Source organism: Lethenteron reissneri, chromosome 39 (assembly GCF_015708825.2).
Source record: "Lethenteron reissneri isolate LAM-NWPU_2019-01 chromosome 39, ASM1570882v1, whole genome shotgun sequence".
NCBI lineage: Eukaryota > Metazoa > Chordata > Hyperoartia > Petromyzontiformes > Petromyzontidae > Lethenteron > Lethenteron reissneri.
In genome coordinates, this window is record NC_083817.1 from 1,421,742 (window position 1) to 1,442,977 (window position 21,236).

Sequence of the window (21,236 nt, forward strand, 5' to 3'; positions counted from 1 at the left end):
GTGTCCTTTGCATAAACGTGATAAACGCGAATATTAGTGACTCCCGGCGCTGCTGTTGGCCGCGCTTATTGCCGCGCTCAAGCAAGCGCTGCGTCCGGGGGACAGGGGCCTCGCCTCGCGGCTACAGCGAGCGTGGCGCTGCACCTGCCGCTGCTGCAGCGATCGAGTTCCTTCTGCCGAGCAGCGCCAGCATGCGGCATCTGCCGCGCTCGTTTTTTACAACTTGGCAGCGGTGTGATTTGTTTGGGCTTCTGTACGAATGTCGTGCAAAAAAAAAAAGTGGAATGCTCTGCCGTGCTGAAATGAGCTGGCGGGTGGTGCTTATCTCCTAGGGTGATCGTGGTTGTAGCAGAATGCTGGATATTCCATGTTTCTATGACAGGGAGCAGTATTTCTGGTACGTGACAACTATAATCCATATCTACAATCAGATCTTAACCGATGAAATCAGGCTTGTTGAATGACTTATAGAATGCAATACAATTCCTTTATATAAGATCAGCTGATAGCCTATTTACAATAAAAGTCTCATTACAAAGGGGGACTTAGGTGAAAATAAATACATCATCACAGCACACACTAAACAAATCAAAGCCCAGAGTTAAACATCACAACAGGAAATATACCAGAAAATGCTTTACAGCGTGTTTATGTGTACGTACACAGGTCCATTGCTCAGCTGCGCAAGGCCACGTGTTTACGCTTGTGCATGCTTTCACATGGCATCTGTTTGCGTAACCAGGGATTATGAAAATATGATCCGCGCACACACGCGCGTGCTTGTACACACACACACGCGTGCACGCACACACTGTGTCGCAAACACACACTCACACACACTTGTGACGCTTGTGGGAATAGGTGAGGGGCCTCCATGCCACCAACTCCGGTCAACACTTGCCGCGCACTCAGGCCTGCTGCCCTCCCCCATTGCACACTGTGCTGGCCCGGTGCTCACGCTGAGCTGGGCCCAAGTGTCCGTGTTGCCATGGTGGCTCTCATCACGTTGGTGAGTGTGGATCGAAGGGGAGGGGAGGCCCAGGAGACAGTTCAGATATCCGTCGCCACTGTTAGCCGTGGATGGGAATCGAACTCGGGTCGCCGGATTCATAGTGCGGTGCGCTAACCACTGCGCCACCGCTTGCTCCGTTAACATGACCCACGCTTTAAATAAACGTAATTGAGATGTGTTTGCCAATTCAACACAAAACCACTTTTTAAGTTAGCGTAGGCTGTAGACGTAAGTGATGTTAGCGAGGACCTGTCCCAGTTGTGCAAAGAGATTGTACACCAGACACTCGTTACAGGTCATGTCTACTTACGGACGGCCTGTGCCAGACTGCCCACTGCTTCTGGCGATGTGCATGCCGAGGAATAGAACCCAGGGTCATGGACATGTAGTGGAGTGCCTGACCCACTGTGGCTCCACTCCCCACAAGTCATCTTCATGATTTAATCAGCAGCTTAATGTTCAATCACCTTTCACAACACACGCACACACACAGTCCATACACACAAACCAACACACCGCTAACCACTCACTGGCTCTGAATGTGTTGTTGAACACCGTTAAAGGCTACAAACAAAGCGTTTATTTTGTCACTTGTTTATATGCGATTATGAGTTAGTGCGACATTGGTTAATTTCTCTTACAGTGTCGATGAATCACGGCGCTTGCTGACGTCCATCTGTCACAGCTGTGATGTGGGTAGCGTTGTTTACATGGGAGCCACCGCTAACGCTTAGCGGCTTAAACTTTTAAATACACGGTTGTGACAGCAGCTAGAGATACACCTGTAACATAGTTACACACACCTGCAACCTAGCGACGGGGGGTTGGCGGATCACGAGCCACGGTGATTGTGGCCACTCGACGTTAGTATGACGAGTAGGCAGGTCCGCCTCTCCGTATGGATGTGTGAGCGTTGTGTCCCTCGGTATGCGTAGAATTTCTCCAGGTGCTCTGGTTTCCTCCCCCACGCTTAAAGTACAAATGATGTCATTGGTCAAAAATGACAAAGCCTGATCTCCCCGGAGTCTTCCGGATAAGTGATTCATAAAAATGTTCAAAGTATTAAACACAGATCATTCTTAGTGCTCCCTGGTGGAGCAGATGGCCCGGAGTCCACGGTTTAATTCCCACTCATGTCTGTAAACTCATAGCAAATAGCTACGGTGGTGGGGGCTGGGGGGGTTTGGACTGCAAACGTGAAATCGTGGCTCTCTCAGAGGACACCCCACGTGCTGCTCGAGCACGGGACGGGTCCCAGCTCCCGGGGCCGCTGCTCCTCGCCGTGTCGGTGGCCGCGTCCGCTCCACCGGGTGGCTGTGACCCCGCGTTGCCTTCGCTAACGGCCGCGTGCGCGTGGGAGTCGAGTCATGTGCTAACTATTTAGGCATTTGCAATAACATTAGTTTTGCCCCGGAGGCCCTCAATAATGCATTTCTTCTAATAATGCCCTCCTTTGTGGGGGCGGCGCGGGCGTCCGCCAACTCGGGTTACACCACCTCCAGAAAGCGCCGCTGCCGCTGCTGCCCACGTGCCGTGCGGAGGAAATGGCAGAGCGCGTGCTCGGCTCGCTCGCGGGGGTGCCGTGAGCTCGTGGAGGGAGGGGGGCTGCTTGTCGAGTCGGGAGCCTTGGGGGGCTCCCTCGTCTTGTGTGTTGTGGGGGGGGGGGTCGTGCAATCTCGACACACAGTTGGGTTGCGCCACCTCTAAGGTGCAACACCACCAAGGGGCCTCTATGGTGGCAATGAGAAATGCTGTATCTCACAATCCCGGGCGAGGGGAGAAGCGTTTGCGGACGCGTTGTTCTCGTGACACGGCCGAGGGAGTTTACGAGGACAGATTTCCCAGAGAGGGCGACCTCAACAAAGAGGAACGGTCCTGGATAAGACCCCAACAGGTGGCGGCTCTACAGGCAGCACACAGGGGCCCAAGCACGCCTGTGTGCTGTACACCTGTACGCGTGCTGTACACCTGTACGCGTGCTGTACACCTGTAAGTGCTCTACACCTGTACGCGTGCTGTACACCTGTACGCGTGCTGTACACCTGTACACGTGCTCTACACCTGTACGCGTGCTGTACACCTGTACGCGTGCTCTACACCTGTACGCGTGCTCTACACCTGTACGCGTCACGGCCATTGCCGCCCCACCTCCTTGTCGCCGTTGCTCGGGGTCGACGTCGGCAATACGGAAGAAAAAGACATGCTGTCTCAAGTCGCTGCTGTTGTTGTTGTTGTGTTTCTGTGTAAGAACCTGTGACGGCATCACCAGCAGTGCCTCCACATCTTGTGAGCACTCGCCGCATAACTCGACCCGAATGGATCTCACTTTTGCGTCTGTTTGTCATGTTGCCCGTCTTCTATCTTGTCCGTTCTTTCTCTTCATCCACCCGCCCGTGCACCTCTCTCCGCACAATGCCTATTTCAATGCGAGCATCACTAATGGCAAGCACGTGAGCATGCCGATGTTGTAATTATGAAAGCACCTGCGAATACCCGCACAGCCGCGGCGTTCTGCAAGACCCAGGCTCATGCGTGTGCCGGGAACCACGGCGCGGAGTGGGATGTGACTGATGGGTTAGTGCTGTGGCTGATGTGTTAGTCTTGTAGCTGATGATGTGTTAGTGCTGTAGGTGATGTGTTAGTCCTGTAGCCCACGGCTACCAAGTGCTCATGTGCAATACAACCCTGCGACACAATTCTCTTTTATGCAGCGCTCCGGAATAAAAAAAAAACACAACTTAAAAAAATCCATTGGCCAATTATTTCGGCTGAACAATAAGCCAACTCAAGCACGTAATATGTTGTTTTTTTGTTATTTTTATTTAAAAAGATTTAATTATGCAAGCATTCTTGATATGGTTTGTAATACAGTTCCAGAAGTAGGCACCATAAACAATGAAAGGTGCTTGCCCTTTCATTGTTTATGATTGCAGGAATTGCCAAATGGTCACTGTGCGTAGACAACCGAGATAATCGGAGGTGCGGGGAAAGGACAACAAACTAAACACAAAAAAGCAGTTGTCAAGAAATGAGTTCTCATTCTAGAATAAAAAATGGGATATCTCCAGTGGCTTCATAATATCTAAAGCCACGCAATATGGGGGGACAACCGTCTGCACGGATGCAATCGCAGTCCCGCTCCGCTCTCCTGCCATGTCTTAGTCAGCCACCGACAAACCGTTGGCCGCTCCGCGCACACTTCCCTGCGACCCACCAACCCTTGCCGCCAAAGCGTCGCAGCGTCGCGGGCGTGCGCCAACACGCTCGCGCCACATTGAGGGGGCAACCAGTGTAGCAAAGAGTGTAAACGGCTCACGGCTTTGACGCAAGATAATCTTACCGTGTAGGGTAAGCATTCATTTCCCTCAATTACTGTGACCGCCGCTGTTGAAATGCCCTAAGTGAGAGTAATGTGCGCTTTTTATTTTGACGTGGCCTCATACTTTTTGGCTCTCCTTGGAGGAACACTTCAATCGTCTAATTTTCATGACAAATAAGTAAAAAAAAGTGGCCGGGCATGGTTTGAGCCGTTACGCAATGCGGCGCAGGATAACTCGATTTGTACGCCTGGCTGCCAGACTAAGAAGTGGGTGGCACGTTTGCGTTGAGTGTTCTCCTGCTGGGAGAAAAGCCACCCTTCACATTATGGAATTAGGCAATTTGATGCAGTAAATGCATTTCTTTTCCACGTGAGTTTGCATCGAACCAGACAGCATACTTTACAGATCTCATTGTCCTCGGATCACTGCTAAGATTTACGGACAGTCTTCAACTAATGTGCATCATCATAATCTTCAGCGGCATTATTGTCTGGCTTGCACTACAGCTACAGCAGGTCACAGCTGCCTATGTAGTAATCACAACGCCTTATTTATTAATAACCTAGAAAAGCATCACTGAGATGCGTGACTCTTTTTTGAGAGCGTCCATTTGGAATGCTCACAGACACAGAACAGCCTCTCTGGAAGACGACATCACACAACTACTTCTGAGGCCCTTTCTGCCGCATTAACCTTTCACTCGTGCCCTTCATTACCGACGCCTCCGCTGACTCACCTGTTGCCCGGGACGGCCCTGTTGGCCTTGGGGGGCAGTGAGAGGCGGCACGGTGCCGCTCGCGCCGGGGCGAGACTAATCGGTTAAACACGGCAGCCCAAACGCGGCTTTAATAAATATGAAAAAAACGCGCCATCGTGCTCGGATCGCTCGAGCACATGGTCCCGGCGAACGCCTGGGAACGCCGCTGGAGCGGAGGGCGGACGAGCGGGTGGGCAGGCGGACGAGCGGGCGACCCCCGGGGTGACGCCTGTGCGACTCGCGGCCGCTTCACACAAGGGGCTCCGCACCAGGCGGGGCGCGGGGCTCCTCCGCTGGGGGTCCCCGGGCGGCGGTGGCGGCGGCAGGGCGGCGGCGGGGCGCGCGGGAACAGCAGATGGGCCCGCGCGGCCGGCGACAACACGCGTCCCATTGGCCGATTCTCCAGCGGCCGCGGCTGTAGAATTAATTGAAATCCCACGCGGCCGCCGGTGCCAATGGGGACTCGGACCCCCCCCCTCCCTCGGGCCCCGCGTGACGGTGCCGCGGAGACCCTGGCGGGTGCCCTCCTCCCCCTCCTGTGCGGCCGAGCCCGCCGGGCGTCAGGGTCGCTCCGGTGGCCGTGCGCCGAGCACGCGGCCGCGGGGATAGTGATAATAATGATGATGCAATTTGTAGCACGCGCACAATTTCCCGTGCCAAGCTCGGTGATGGACATTGTGAATTTTTACATGAAATTATTACAAAAACAAAAACATATCTTTTGTGAAAAACAATTCTGCTTCTTATCTTGAAAACGTGTGAAAGCAAGGTCCCGCAGTCAGCACCAACATAGCAAATAATGCCCTGGGACCACTCGGGCAACCACGGTGGACTGAGCTCTTAGTTCACGCACTGCTAAAATTTTCCTATTGAGTTGTAACTGGTTCGGCGATGGAGTGCGCGCCAACCAGCTTGGCTATCATGTGCAGGTGCACAGCGCGAGTCTAGCCCGCCTCACCGTTCCTCGTTCATCCCTTTTTTTCATTCATCCATGTCCGTTCTTTCTACATTCATCCCTTTTTCGCGTAGATCATCCCGTGTAAAGTTCACATCTGCTCGGACGGGACGCCAGAGCTCGACGTAGCCGAGTAACGTAGCGAGCGATTAAAATCTGCTGCCCATTGAGCCCTGCTTGCGAGATGCGACGAGCCGGGCGCGTTAGCGGTGCGCGGCTCTGCCGGCTCCTCGAGAGGCTGGTACCAGCGATCGCTCGGCACGTGCTCGCCAGGAGTCATCTGGGGATCGAGTTTGCTCTTGAATTCCTGGAGCGCATCTGTTATTTTCGTGGGGAAATTTACAGAATAAATCATTGATGAGGATAATTCATTGGGTACGTCTGCCGTTTGCGCCATTTGTGGTGCGGTGCCGGGCGATCGTCACGAAGGCGCCGCTGTGTTTCACAGGCGCCATCGGCCGTGGTTTCACAGTAGGGCGGCGACGGTGCTTTGTGCGATCCCAATTGAGTAATTTGCAGTGTAATATTTAAAATCTGCCAAATCTGGATATGTCCTCATGTTTTCCAATCTGCAGCAGAATATATATAGTTTAACACAGTCATGTAATAAATATATTTTAAGGGTCAACAGTTTTTTTATTTTCATGAGAAGAACATCGCTGCAGGAGTGCAGGGGCCATAGGTCGGTGTCTGGAAAAGCCATTCCCATCAGAACTCGGCTCCTCTCTTTGGGCAACTCCCGAGTCACGGTCTCGGACTCCTGGGCAAATTTACAGCCTCCGTGGCCACTGCGGCCACACCGGGGTTGGGTAGACAGCGGGGGAGGGGGAGGGGAGGGGGAACTTTTATTGCACCCCCCCCCCCACCATTCCCACCACATTTCCGTAACGCCCCACACCTCCGTGCACCAGTCTGTTGGAAAAATTTGCGTGATAAACAGCTCGGCTTTGAAACCCATTATAGCCACCCTCCCCCAACCCACGGCCTTTATTCTGCTCCTTTGTTCGTTTTGGGCAAGGCCTTTACAATCTGCTTGCCGGTTGAGGCGGCCCCCCTTCTCCGCTCAGTTATTTATACGGATTGCGTGTGGCTCTGCCGTCCACTCCTAAGCAACTGCACCGAAGCACAATGGCGGCCTTTGTACGAGCTGAATTCCCTGGAATCTGTACCGTTTCGCAAAAGGCCAAGCATTTGGCCAGCGCGCGCGCGAAGCACCACTGGATTGGCCCAGCGGTGAGATCGTCCGGAGCGAGGTCGGGCACGCGCTGTCCGGCAAACGGCGTCCCCGTTACCAAAGTGGCACTGGCCGTTCTGAGTTGAGACATCGAAGACGACGTCATCAACTCGGAGAAGCTGACCTTCACCATGCCGGTGTCGTCACCAGAATTGATGAACTTGTGGGGAGAGTTTTGTGGACTTGTATTTTACCAAGCACGGGAGGAATATATGATTTATTTTTTACAATCTCACCAAATGAGCGCTGGAAGGCGGGACTTTGCAGCGACGTGATTGTGGGCAAAGTGACATCCTAGCATTGTGCACTTAGCAGCCGGTGCGCTCGCTCACAGCTCGGCACCTTCGATCGTTTGATCATTCCGCTTGAGCTGGCGAGCAACCTGCATTAGCGGCGCACGCCCCGGCGCTTCTCAAGAGGCCGGTACCAGCGCACACTCGGCACGCGCGGACCCACGTCACGAGCGAGGGGCCCGCCGCTCGGCCCACTCGACACTGGATCAACGTAGATGGAATTTGCAGATTGCTCCTGCTGCCCAGTGATTGTATTGAGTGTCCTTAGCATATGCCATCTGCTACAGAGTGGACTTTAACTGCTTCGTGATAGTTTTTTTCCATTGAGTTCCAATGCCACGTCTCAAAAATACTTTTCATACGTGAACAAAGATTACCGCGATTTAATCCCGATGAGATATGTAGCCGCCCCTGTGTAAGTGTTATTGCGAAGGTCTCGCGCGTGATGTAACGGATGAACCTCAATGGGCCGGTTGCCATGGCTGAATCAAGGACGTTGAGTTGAACCTCGCTGTGCGAGTGCGCGTCCACGTATCGCGCCGTCGCCGTGTGGGACAATCGTGCGAGTAGTGTGTCCGTTACCTCCGTATCGCCCTTAGATTAACATCCTCGGCGAGACAAACAGAGTCGGGGGGCGAGGTGGGAACAGACGCACGATTTTTTGCGTGCGTTGGCCATTTCACAAAAAACAAAATCTGAAGTGTTGCTTCCTTTGAGCGTGCGGCGACAAGAGAAGGAACGCCGTGTCCCTCTCCGCTTGAGTTGCGGCCAAATTAACTCCGAACCCCATTTATTTTGCCGCCGCTTGAAAGGAACGCGCCTGATTTAATAAGCGTGGGCGGCGCTGCCAAACGTCGCGACGCGGCCGTGCGGCCCGGCGGTCTCCCTGCGCGCTTTGCGTCGCGGTCGGCGGCGACTGCGGCACGGTTCCGTGCGACTGCCCGGTGATGAATTTAGCGAGGAATGGACTGTTTACACTCCGTCTTCAAAGAGCACCGCTCGCAGGGCCATGTCGCCGTGTGCCCGGTTTCATATCATAAAAAGGTAACGGTGCAGCCCCTGCGATTGCTAACTCCGCTGCGGGCGGAAGGGCCTCCACTCAAGGGAGCTCTGGAGAGCCCCTCTAGAGGGTGTTGGGCCTACTCTTCCACAGCTGTCCAGATGTCTTTGAGTAGGTGGGAGTGCCCACGCTTCGCCGCAGGCGAGCTGTCGGGGGCACTGTGGCTTACTGTTCATGTTTACGCTGCAGGGTGACACGGAGTGGCGGGTCGCGGGGTGGAGAAACGTCCACCGTTGTGTCGGCTGCCCGCGCCGGGAGGTCGAATCGACGGGCGACCTCTGGATGGCAAACCCTGTGTGCGCTGACCGTTACTCTGCAGCGGTTGGACAGTGACTTCCAACTTGATTGCAAGCCCATTCGGGCGGATTAAAATGAGTGCCACTTTGTGGGACGTCAGCCGGGATTTTTCCTTGTGAGGAATTGCCCCTCCCGCCCCCCCCCCCCCCCATTGCTCACTTCAGCAAGGACACTGGCTTCACGTGATGTGGGCATCGACCTCTTCCGTTGTGACCTCCAGAGGTCTGCCTTGACAGGTGCCTGTGAATTATCACCTGGAATGCGCCGTTCTCATCAAATCTCAGAAGCTCAGCAGGGTGGAGCTTGGATAACGTCTGGATGGGCGACCACCGTACACAATACGGGGAGCTGTGGGGCTTCCTTTGCAGCAGGAAATAGTGTAGGACCTCCATTGTTGTACTGTACTCTGCTCCGAGATCTATACTCCCCTCCCTCACCAATTCCCACTGAGCAGAGTGGTGAAGTACGGTCGAGTCAGCCCCACGTGCCGCACGACTGGACGGAGGACGGCATCTCGTCGTAATTCTTGTGAGCATTGCCCGACAACAGAAGATTTGCAGTGGGCCAGTGCGTCCGATGAAAACATTATTGCAGGTATAATTCTCTGTTGTGTCACCTTGGCGAAGAGCGAACGGCGCTCGCGCCTTCGGAGACCCGTGGCGGTCGAGGGTTGTGAGGTGATGGCACTCAGAAGATACCGGGCTCCGGACAACGCTTCCTCTCGTCGGTTCTCTCGTCCGGCTTGAGACGAAAAAACAAAGAGCGGAAATGTGTGCGGAGTGCATCCTTCCAGTCTGGCCCAGTCACAGGGCACCAGCATCCCCGGTGAATGATTTGAAAAAAAAAAACATGCGTCAGCTGCTGGTTCTCTTTTATTTGTTGTACGTACGCACATTGAACTTCGTTGGCACCCTAAGTAGCCAACCGTGGCAAATCGGAGGTGCGGGTGAAGGACGGCAAACCGACACGCACAAAGCAGTTCTGAAGAAATTAGTTTTCACCCTAGATGATTTAACAGTGCATTGCTCCAGTGGCTTTCTAATATTGGAAGGAAGAGCGTTCCAGACGGCCGCTGAAGCGCATCCGAAGGAGCGCGATGGGGAGACCGTCTCCTCTGTTCGACGGCCAGCAGCCAAAAGCCGTTTTGGCGAGGATGAGCGGCGTTCGCGTGGTGATGGTTTACGCTCCACGACGAAGTCGGCGAGGCGGTTTTGTTTTTCTAGTTGAAGCGAAGAGGACCGTCCCGCGCGAAGGCGTCGGGGACAACGGCTGACGCACGTCGGGTGGCCCGTCGCGGTGCGCGGAGCAGTCGACGCCTCAGCGGTGCCAGGCCTCCGAGCCGGCCGCCTGGCCGCGCTTTTACGATCCCGTTCACCTGCGTGTCGGCTACAAAAGTTCTCGCTCGTTTATTTTTCCATGCCCTTCGCGCTCTCGCTCTTGTTTACATCACCGCCGCTCCAACGTCTCCCCTCCCACCCCCACCTTTTATCCATAAAATATACGGTTTTCTCGCCCCACACACACTCAGTCTCCCCCCTCCCCCCCCCCCGGGGCCTCTCCTCAGCGCGATGTCACTGCCTCTCCTCCGCTACGCTCCCCGTCAGCTGAGGGGAGGCTTTCGCTGGACGTTAATTTAAGGCCAAGCCGGCGGAGGGAGGCCACTTGGGATAGCACCGTCCCTAGAGGTGACCCTCAGTCACTGGGCAATAAACGTGAGAGACGCCCTCCCACAGCACGCACGATCAGTGCCTCTGTGGGAGAGTTATTAGGTCTCATTCACGCGTACGTGCAAATGCGCGCGCGCACGCCAAGCTTGGAAAAGGACAGATGGAGAGGCCCATCTGTGTGTCGCGTAGCACACGCCGCCAAATATACTGAGCAGGGCAACTCGTTTAACCTTCCCGAGAACCGTTAAGAGAGGCGAAGCTTGCCGGGTGAAAGCTGCTGATGTGTGACTGCGACGCTGGATCTCTGTCGTTGGCTGTGCTTGTGTATCTGGACTGTGTCTGTACATGTGTTTTTATTGCATATTTTATTTCCTATACGCGAGCATATGGGAATGTTTATGCACATGTTCACATGTGCATCTAAGCATATTTGTTGTGCGCACGTTCGCATGTGTCTGTTGCTTTGTGAACACGCGTGTGGGACATTGTGAGATCCTGGATACAGAGCTGTCTAGGCAAAGTCTATTGAATGTCCTCACCATTTAGGCAGGACTGCATTGAGTGGCTCATTAGGCCTAAGATACCACTTGCTTGGGCATTTTTTGCGAGATCAGTCCGGAGTGGTTTAAATGAGCCCAACCCAGGCTATAGCAAGCAGCAGGGTCTAGTGACATGGTACACGAGGACATCCCACTGGTTGGTATCTGCAGTGTGCATCGGTCTGTTCGGAGTTTGTGCTTGAGCGATGCCGCTGGGAAGCCCCTAGCAGTAACGTGCGGTGGAGGAGCTTTGCTCACAAGAAGGAATAAAGCGTGGAACGGCTGAAAGGTGGCAACGAGAGAAACTGGGTCAGGGTTTCCCAGAAGTCACAATTCCCATCAGCGCATCCAGCTACCCTATAGCATCTGGATGTATCCTACTGTAGCAAGTCCATGAGCCTTCAGCGGTCTGCATGGCCTCATATAATCACAAACCTTAGCACAGGTAGCAGTACAAGATTTGAACAATGCCCCAGCAGTGGCAATGTCTGGCAGGCAAGGTTGCAGTGCCCAGCCACTGTTTGCTCAAGCAGCTTCGGTTTGGCCGACTCGATGCACGAGTGCGGAATGAGCCAGAGGATTAGCTGATATGGTGCAGGATGACCTGGAGATTAACGGACTTGCCAAAGGCCAGTATCAGAGGTGTCACGGTCAACCTCTGTGAAGGAGGCTCGTGAATGATGCGATTTGCAGTTGCTTGCAGTCGCAACAGCAGGAGGTGGAGGAGGAATGCGTACAACAATGAGCAGTGTAATGGACTATTACACAGCGAGTTAGCGCAGTGGGAGCCTAAGTGGTGGACCTGCTGGTCACTCCGGTCTGTTAACCTATGGCACCTGGGTTTGTCATGCGACCTCCTGCAAGCCAACCTTCACCATGCCACGGCTGCAAACTGCACCTAACCTGGCACAAATACTGTGGTAATATCACTGCTACATAGGCAATAGTAGTTGCTGCTATTGCTACGTACGTCTGTGTATGGCAAGTGGTAAGGCAGTGGTTTGCGTGTTGCGCACAAATGGGTTCGATCGTTCACCACCGCTAAACATCAGTGGTGAGCGATATCAGAATTGGTCCTGGAACTCCCCTATATAGACTCGGCCTTAAATGAGTACCGGGTGGCGTTGCGTGAAAACCGGCACTGGGGAGACAAAGGCGGCCGGGCGTGGTGCTGTGACCACGCCGCTCTCGCCTTGTGCGCCATCCTGCCCTCCGTTACCGATGGCTGGCGGCACTTCTGACCGTCCGTTAGTGGCTGCGCGGTGAGGGGTGTCCGTCTCTGACCGTCTCTGTTCGTGTGCAGGCATCTGCAAGGCAATTGGAGTGAGCAACTTTCAGCAGCACCACATGGAGGAGCTGCAGGAAGACTGTGACGTCACCCCGCACGTGAACCAGGTGCGTGGAGCGCGCCGGGCTGCTCTACACTTCCGTTGCCTCTCACTCGGTCGGCTGCTTTTGTTTCACAGCTCTGCTCCGGCATCTCCCATGGTGAAATGAAAGCACGAGGATGCGATTCAAATACCACGTGTGATTGTAATTGGTGTAATGGTACGCCTCCCAAATGTCCGCATGTTGAATGGAACAGCTTCTTCGTATTCTGCACACATTTTCCTCTTCGTGGGAGAGCTGTTGGCTTTTGTATGGAGTGTAATGTACGGTAGATATTTTCAACATTTTCTATTGCAATTTGTACTTCATGGATAGAAATAACACCAACTGATGCCACGGACTTTAAGCTTACTTATTTTGGAAACACCAAACATCTCCACGGAATACTTCGGCATAATCCAAATTCTGAATCTGAGACACCACGCCGTGAAGGGCTCTCTTGTTAGAATCAAATGACAGCATTATTAAATGACGACTTTTTTTAGAATGCCAAGTTCTAGCAGTACTCTCCTTGCTTTCTCTTTGCTCTGAAAAAGGAGGGCCCGAGCAGGGAAACGTTGGCCCAAGATGCCGGATGGTTATTATCGTCGTATTATTTAGTGATGGTGATGGTAAAGTATTTAGGGGTCTGCGTTTCGACACGACCGCCAACGCTGTGCCCGTGGTTTCTGTTTGAGGTTTTACCGCGCCCCTCGTGAGGGGGGTCCTAACTCCGTTGTCGTTGCCTCCTCCGCCGCGTTCATTGGCGACGCTCAATAAATAAAAAATCGTCTAACGACACGGCGGCCCTGCCGTTAAAAAACGAAGCCTCGAGAGGATGGGATCTCAAAAAGCACACCGCTACGAAGCGCTTCACTGAAAATAAAAACGCGATTCGAGGTGCATATCGGGCCCTGTTGGTCCTGTGTCGGCGGCCCACTGGTGTCAACAGGCCTCGGCCATGTCTGTTGTTGTTGTTGTTGACCAGCTTGCTGGCTTTAGGCGATCCCCACCTCTAAATTTGGTCTCCAGTGACCGGTTTCAGGCTCCACGTGTCCGATTAAATCTCAATGTGTGGCGATGTTGCTGCACGGGCAGTGGCGCAGAAGCACAAATAACGGAAAGAAATCAACATATTCGTCACTAACACCGCTTTAAACTCAACTCGTCCGTCAATAACACCGTGTTATTCACAGACGTGTTTCAGTTGCTTTCTTATAGCGCTCGCTGCTGTTGGCAAGAAACTAAACAGGGAATCTTTGTCTTTATTTGCGTGTGGCAACACACAGACACACGTGCACACAAAGACAGGATTCCCCGTGTGACAAGTGCTGTTAGCGAGTAGCGCCTATGGAGCATGGCCCGGCACACGACGGGGTGAGTGGTCAGCACCACGCCTGGCCACCTTTGTCTCCCCAGTGCCGATCTTGTTTACATCCTGCACCAGTTACTCATTTAAGGCTGTGTTGACCTAGGGGCGGCCAAGGACCCGGTCCAGATTTTCGTCACTGTTATTGGTCCCGAACAGGAATTGAACTTGAATCAACTTCAATTCCTGTTCGTAGCGCAGCGCGCCAATGACTATACCACCGCTCTTCACACCTCCGCGCACAAACGCACGCATGCACACGCACATGCACACGCACATGCACATGCACACGCACATGCACACGCACATGCACATGCACACGCACATGCACATGCACACGCACATGCACACGCACATGCACACGCACATGCACATGCACACGCACGCACACGACACGCGCACGCACGACACGTGAACAACATCAGGGCGGGATATTTGTTTTTCTTAATGGGGCCGCTTGCCAGGGTGCAGCCGCGCCGCTGCCGGTGTCTGCGCACGAACGCCGGGGACCTTTCACGCCGGGGTCCCCCTGCAGAAGCCGTCGCTGGCAACCCCTTCGTCCCCCCGGGGGGGGGGGGGCAGCCCGGGCGATGACACGGCCAGGATGGGACTCGCGAGACAGCAGCGGGGAGAGCAGTTGCAAGGGGTTGAGATGGGGGGTGGGGGGTTGGAATGGAGGGGAAAAGTGGGGTAAGGGTGAAGAGGTGGGTGATGGGGGAGCTTGGCGGATGGGCGGAGAGACCGAGGGACAGGCAGAGAGAGGAGCGGAGCTGCTGTGTCTGTCCCGGTGAATCGGCGCAGAATTCACATAAGCGTCAGGTTTATGTGGAAAATCTGCTTTGTAGATGCGTTTTGGCAGGCGTAAAGGTTTACCGTGTCTCAGTGAAACACGGCTTGTGGCACCGAGCCACCGCTGCTGGCGCGGCGCTGTCTCGTCAGCACGAACAGCGCAGCACCCTCACGTCCCGGGGACTTCCTTCGCCACTGCCCCGCGCCAGCAGCCCACGGCAAAATAACCGTCCTGGCGACGGTGATGCTTTCCAGGCAGGAATCTCAGCGAGGTTGGGGTCGGGTGTTATTGACGATATATACACACACACGTAAATTATGTTATTGAATGTTATTTAAACAATATACGGTACGTATGCAGTGTGTACGCCTCGCAATATTGTAGGGACCGGGTGGAGCGGTGGCACAGCGGTTAGCACGTTGCGCTATGAACCCGGTGGCTTGAGTTCGATTCCCAGCCACGGCTCGCACCAGTGTCGAGTGATATTTGAACCGGTCTCGGATGCTCCTCTCTTGCCCTCCCGCGCTGACCGGCGTGGTGAGACAACCGAGGTGACCCACACGGCGTCGGCGTGGGGCGGGGGGGCGTTCGTCCAGAAGCTGATTTCGACGAAGGGCTGAATATTTGTTTTCGTTGTGAGCAGAGCCACGATGTCAACCCAATGGAGGGTGTCCACGAGGGTCCTCGCCAAGTCATCTCATTTCCTCCCACGTGCAAAACAACTCCTTAACAAGCTGGCCAAACATCCTATTGCAGGACCCACCTGAAAAGCAATCTTGATACTTTCCTGGAAAAATAAGACGTATGTACCCCAACCCGATCCTTTTTCTGTTCTCAGTCGGTTGAAAGGGGATTTTTATTGCTTGGAGAAGCAACGTCGCCCGGTTTAACGACGACATTCTAGCTGTGCGTGGTTTTAGAGCAGGGCACTGATGACACGAACCACCTACCCCACGCTGTTTGAAGATGCTCGGCACAGCTTGGCGCCGACATAGGTGGTCCGGCCCTAACGTTACGAGGTCGTACCAACCTACCGCTGACTCTAAATGGCCAATGTGGCCTTTTGTTAATAAAGCAGCGGCACTCCTTAAGAATAATAATTTACAGTTCGCTGTCAATCCACTGCTGGATGAAGGCTTCCCCATGCAAGTTTTAGTTATGGCGGTTGTTTTAACATTCCTCACCATGCTGCAATGGAGAGGGGAGGGAGCCCAAAACGGATTGGCATGTCACTCGCCGCTGACGTTAGCCATGGCCAGGAATTGAACTCGGGTGGTCGCGATCAGAGCAACGTGCACCCGTCACTGTGCCACCGCACCGCAAGCCCAGGTTTCCAGGAGTTAAACTGAAGCAATGATTTAATGTCAGAGTATATTACGCACATCAATAATGATTCATAAATCCAAGGAAGAGTCATTGCCTTGAGGCTTGCTATGTGTTTTGTAAGAGAACCCTGGATGAATAGTTATCTATGGAATTGAATCTTGGGGTAATGTTCGAAAGTAAAGATTTGGGCATGAGCAATAACCTCCACGCTTGCGAATGATTTAACAGCATCGTCATCGTCATCGTCAGAGCCCACGAGTCAGCAGATGACACCCGTCAACAACCACCCACCGGTTTCGGGATGAAAACGGTCCAAGTGGCCTGCAGCGGGGATGTTGGTCATCACTGGGGTGATGCCTGCCACCCAGCAATCACCCAGCAATCACCCAGCACTCACCCAGCCCCTCCGTGCCCATCGTCTAGCAAGCCACTAAACAGCACAGGGAGATGTACATTGGGGCTGTAATGGACCCTCACTTAATGGACTGGATTGTTAGCTCGGTGCCTGTTTTGTGTACTCAGAGACCCGTGCAAAGGTTTACTCAATGTGTAAATCACGACCTTTGGGTTTTTATCAGTTTGCTTGTGCAGCCATCTCTGCCCAGCTTCCCTGAAGCGCCTTGTTTTTTGCACTTTAAGATGCACCGCTGACCACCAGCCCCTCCTCCACCCCCAGGACCCCGACTCCCACTCGGTGGGCACTTCGTCTTTGTCTGGCGTTCTGCTTTCTCTTCTCCGTCCTCTTCCTTTGACTTTGCATAGCAGCTGCTGATGAGTCCAGGACCAGGGCTGGGCTCCAAGGCCGGGCCTGGGGCCTGAGGAGGGCCTCTGTGTTTTTTACAGATGTCCATCACAACAGCAGCATGCAGTGAGGGGACAACAATGGTGCTCAGCCACACACGCATCGTCTTGTGCCGGGGTGCTTTAGCCTCCAGCGCTGCGATGTGGTTGCTTTGTAGCGGCACGTGTTCGTGCCCATCTCCCTCGGTTTGCCTGCTTTGCCCTTATCTCCGAATGCCCCTAATTAAGACAGAGGGGACACAGTGCAGCCCAAAGACCCTAAGGATGCATTCTATATTTCAAGCCCTCATTGCAGCTGTCAGATAAATGCTCTTTGAGAAGTACTTGTAAGGACGTGTGGTCAAAGCATCTCCTTAAACATTTTTGGCCACACGACATATGGCTTTCTTTAGACTGGATGTGGTCGGCCTTTAATGTGCGTTTGTGTGTGTGTGTGTACGCGCGTGCGTGCGTGTGTTTGTGTGTGAAGCGAAAGTGTGCATTTCATCAAACGCGCGTGTATGCGGTTGAGTGCACGTGTGCGTTCACAGGTATGGGTTTGCAAGGCAGGTGCAGTAGGTTAACTCCATCTGCCATTGACTAAATCAGAGGAGAGATGGCTGCCGAATCAATCATTCCACTTATAAAGCGCCAGGTGAGAGCCCAGCGATACACCACGTCTGCCCTGCGAGAGACACCTGCGGGGAGGGCGTACATGAAAGACGGACGTTACGGAACGCCAAGATTGGCCTCGCGTTCAGCCCTCTGACACCCGGCCGGTGTGCACGCTTCCCGCTGTTGCGCCGCGATTTCTGCAAGGAGCTGCCAGGGTGCGCAGTCTGCAATGAGGTGTAATTTGGGACGTCACTTGCAATTATTGCACAAATATGTGGCAAAGGGTGAATGTTCGACGCTGCAAGTGCTCGATCAGGGCGCTGCTGGCGGAAGGGCCTCCACGGGAGGGAGCTTTGGAGAGCCTCTCTGGAGGGTGTTTTGGTCTTCTCTTCCACACTGGCCAGCTGTGTGGGAAGGGGTGAGAGTGAGAACACTTTGTCCTTCACCTGCTGGTCAATGAACTGCGTTGAACCCATTTCTACTGCTGGTTGAACAGAGGCACGGGGGGGGGGATTTACGAAACTTGCGTCGTTGTTTCAACTGTGTGCTGACCACTACACTGCAGTAGCATCCCTCCCTATACCATGCATGCCATTCAAAAATACCCTCGACTAAGTTGTAATAATTAATCATTGAGTACCCGGAGCGACGCAACTTCAGTGCCATCCTCCAGGGCTCCCTTGGTTTACTACTCGGCCAGGGAGTGGCCTGCCCTCACAAAAGGTCGCGGGAGGGTTTTAACGCCGGACGGCACACGTTGTGGTAGAGCACGGAGCACGGTTGATGGGTAGCAGTGCGAGTGGTGGGGCACGGTGACACCCAGCCGGTCTTGCTTGTACGCGCGCGTGTGAACGCGTACGCGCGCGTGTGCCGCACATCGTACCGCTTGCAGCGCTGTGCTGTGATCCTCACAAGTTCAATTTACGCGCACGCACATCACCTATGGATATGTAACTTCTGAGTCTACAATTAGTGCCTGGTGCAACGTGTTCAACATTGTCGCCAGGAAGACAAATGTGGTGAGGTGCTGGGCTGGTCCTGTTACCAATCTGCATTGCCCGACCTTCGTAGATGCTTTCTAAGAATACTTTCCGAGTAACAGCCTATGCACGTAAATGATGGATCTTTGCGTCGCTTTTGATAATACTCTCCGTTTAATTTTGACCTTGTTCTCATCCTGCGTAATGTTTGCTGGCTAAGACGTGAGACACACTTTTGAACAAAACAAAGCTGCCTTCTCAAGACGGCTTCAAATCTCCCCGAGACACAAAGCACAGACGTCGATTCCTGACCAACGGAGCAGAGTGCAGACATTTGGTATAAATGCGGGGTGACCCACAGCAAGGGTCTCTGCAGATGAGGTATGACGGAGATTTTGGAGAGAGAACACACGTGCGATACTATCGCTCACGAGAGCCCCGAGGCGGTGTCAAACCGCTACGAAGGCAGCGTTGCTCTGCCCTGTGCGTTTACGGCAGCGGCGTCATGATATCAATTCTTCATCTCAGTATCGATTATTCAGCTCAACGATTCATCCACAGTATCTCATCACTCGTGTGCGGATTGATACGTGTCGTTTAGTACGTATGTGGTGGGTATTTGGGTCACGTGATCCCTGCTGCCAGGGGAGGCGCTCATCATGAGCCATGACCGATCCACTGCTGGATGAAAGCCTTGCCAATCTGGTGCCATCTCGTTGTCCCATTTCCATGGAGGATGCCCTCTCAGGCCTTACCCCCTTGCCTGGCTGCAGCTCATCATTAAGCAGCATGTCCTCCCCAACTCTACATAAAATCAGTTATCATTGAATGATTTTTTACATTTTAAAGGCTCATCATTTACAGGCCTTGGTGAATCCACGGTCAGTCGTGGAAGTTGTCTGCCGCCCTTCCTGACGAAGTGAGGGCACGCGGGACCGGCTCGGACTTCGCTCGCCACTCACATTAGCCATGGCCGGGAATCGAACTCGCATCTCTGGGTTTATAGACACAACACTGTTGTACCTTTTCGACTTAAGTTGAAGGTATTTTACCACGGTGAAACATTTTGGCTCCAACACAGCACAGATGTGGCCTGTAATGTGCATGCTATCGCAGGGCGTTTAACGTCTACTTTCCAGTCGGTGTCGCTTTACTTATTCGCTGCAGAGACTGCAGATCGCTGTGAGTTGTAATAAAAACAACAACACAGAGGCCGTGCCCATGAATGTTCGAACAAGGTGACGTCGAGTTATTTGTGACAGCGATCGGACGGCTGTCCACGGGAAACGGCTTGGGTGTGGACGCGACGGACCGTTTCAGAAGCACGCCGACAGCTGCTGGGCGTGTGCCGCCCTTCCCGTCTGTCCAGTCGGTGATACCGCGGTGGTCGTGGGGGTGGACGTGGGGGTGGACGTGGACGTGGGGGCGGCACCACGCCCGGCTGACACAGCAGGCAGGGGTAAGGGCAGGAACATGAATGATCGGGCAGCAATGGGTTGAGAGTGCGTTTTAAAATAGACTGCGGTAGATTCCTTCTAATCTGGAGATGTCTAAACTAACAACCCATCTGACTCCATAGAGCTGGAATGAGCAGTTTTGTGTTAATGTAAGGGGGAGCCTAGCAACAATCACTCTTCCGCATATCACTCGACCGCATTAACCATAGGGCCATTTTATTCACCAGGTAAGCTGCGCTGGGTTTCACAACTTGCTTTCATGTGCCTTCTGCTCTGGGATGTTTGACCACTACCGAAATGAGTGTTTTGCATGTGAAAGGAAACAAGATTATCCAAGGAAAACTCTCACAATAAGAAAGAATGACATTCCAAACTGCATGCGCATGTCAGTAACCTACTTCCTGTACTGCAATCTGATGAGCACCTAGTTTCCATGCAGGATTGGAGTCTCTTGCACGCGATGAACTCCGCGTGATCCGCTAACCCCTGAGTGCTGGATCGCCGGGGCGTGCCGCTGTGCCCTGTGGCAGTGGGGGGCTCCGTTGACACCAGGCGGGCGAATGGTGACAGTTTAAAGGGAACGTAATCTAATATAAATAATAATCATCATTGAGTACATTTGGTACGTGTGCCATTTTTATATTGCAAAGGCTATCACATATGCGTTCTGTTTCTCAGGCTTAGCCTTCAGTAGTGGACTAAGATGTTCTGCGTAAACCCAACTTAGTAATTTGTAGGTATTGTGCTAATTTGGCAAATCCGGACCGTGACGCAGGCACACAATGTCCTAGTTTCGAACGACGTCAGGGAACTTTAACTTCCACTGTGAAGAAGCTAGCGTGTATTTGTTGGTCACTCCACCCACAGTGATAACCGGGGTGGCCTACCGGATTCGAACCGTCAACCTTTGCAACAAGTGTCGGACCCCGCTCCGGTTGGGTCATATCACCGCCCCTAAATATAATCGCAATGATCGATAAACACCAATTCTTCCACGCGCGATTCGGTGCACTTATAACGAGCGTCAAGAATCCGACGTTAATCAAATTCATCGATCCACCGTTACGCCGCCTAAGATTCACGTCCACTCGGCCGCAATGATACAGTGACACGCGGTCACTTCCACGTGGAATGATCACGGCGCTGTGTCTGGCCCCCGCCGAGGTTCGCCGACGAACCTGGCTCCGGCTGCGTGCCGCGAGGCTGCCTGGCCACCTGTGGGTGTTTTAATCTTCCCGAAACTTCACGCGGAGAGACGCAGCCCCGAGGGGGGGGGGGGTTATTAGTATTACACGCTTTTTATTAACTCACTCTGTCTGTTGTTGTATCCTCAAATATTGTAAATAAATTTTTACCCACTTCCCAATGTGGTATCGACTGAAAACTTGGTTTACTTATGTCATATTGGCGACGATAC

The 21,236-nt window shown here is 53.4% G+C and overlaps 1 protein-coding gene across 3 annotated transcripts in view; it reads left to right on the forward strand.

Moving 5' to 3' along the window:
- LOC133351895 (uncharacterized oxidoreductase ZK1290.5-like) overlaps window positions 1-21,236 on the forward strand; it is a 103,059-nt gene that overhangs the window by 41,384 nt on the left and 40,439 nt on the right. For all 3 annotated transcript variants that reach the window (XM_061567472.1, XM_061567474.1, XM_061567473.1), the window contains one exon: window positions 12,438-12,529. In XM_061567472.1, coding sequence (XP_061423456.1) covers window positions 12,438-12,529 — 92 coding nt within the window. The remainder of the gene's footprint in view (window positions 1-12,437; window positions 12,530-21,236) is intronic.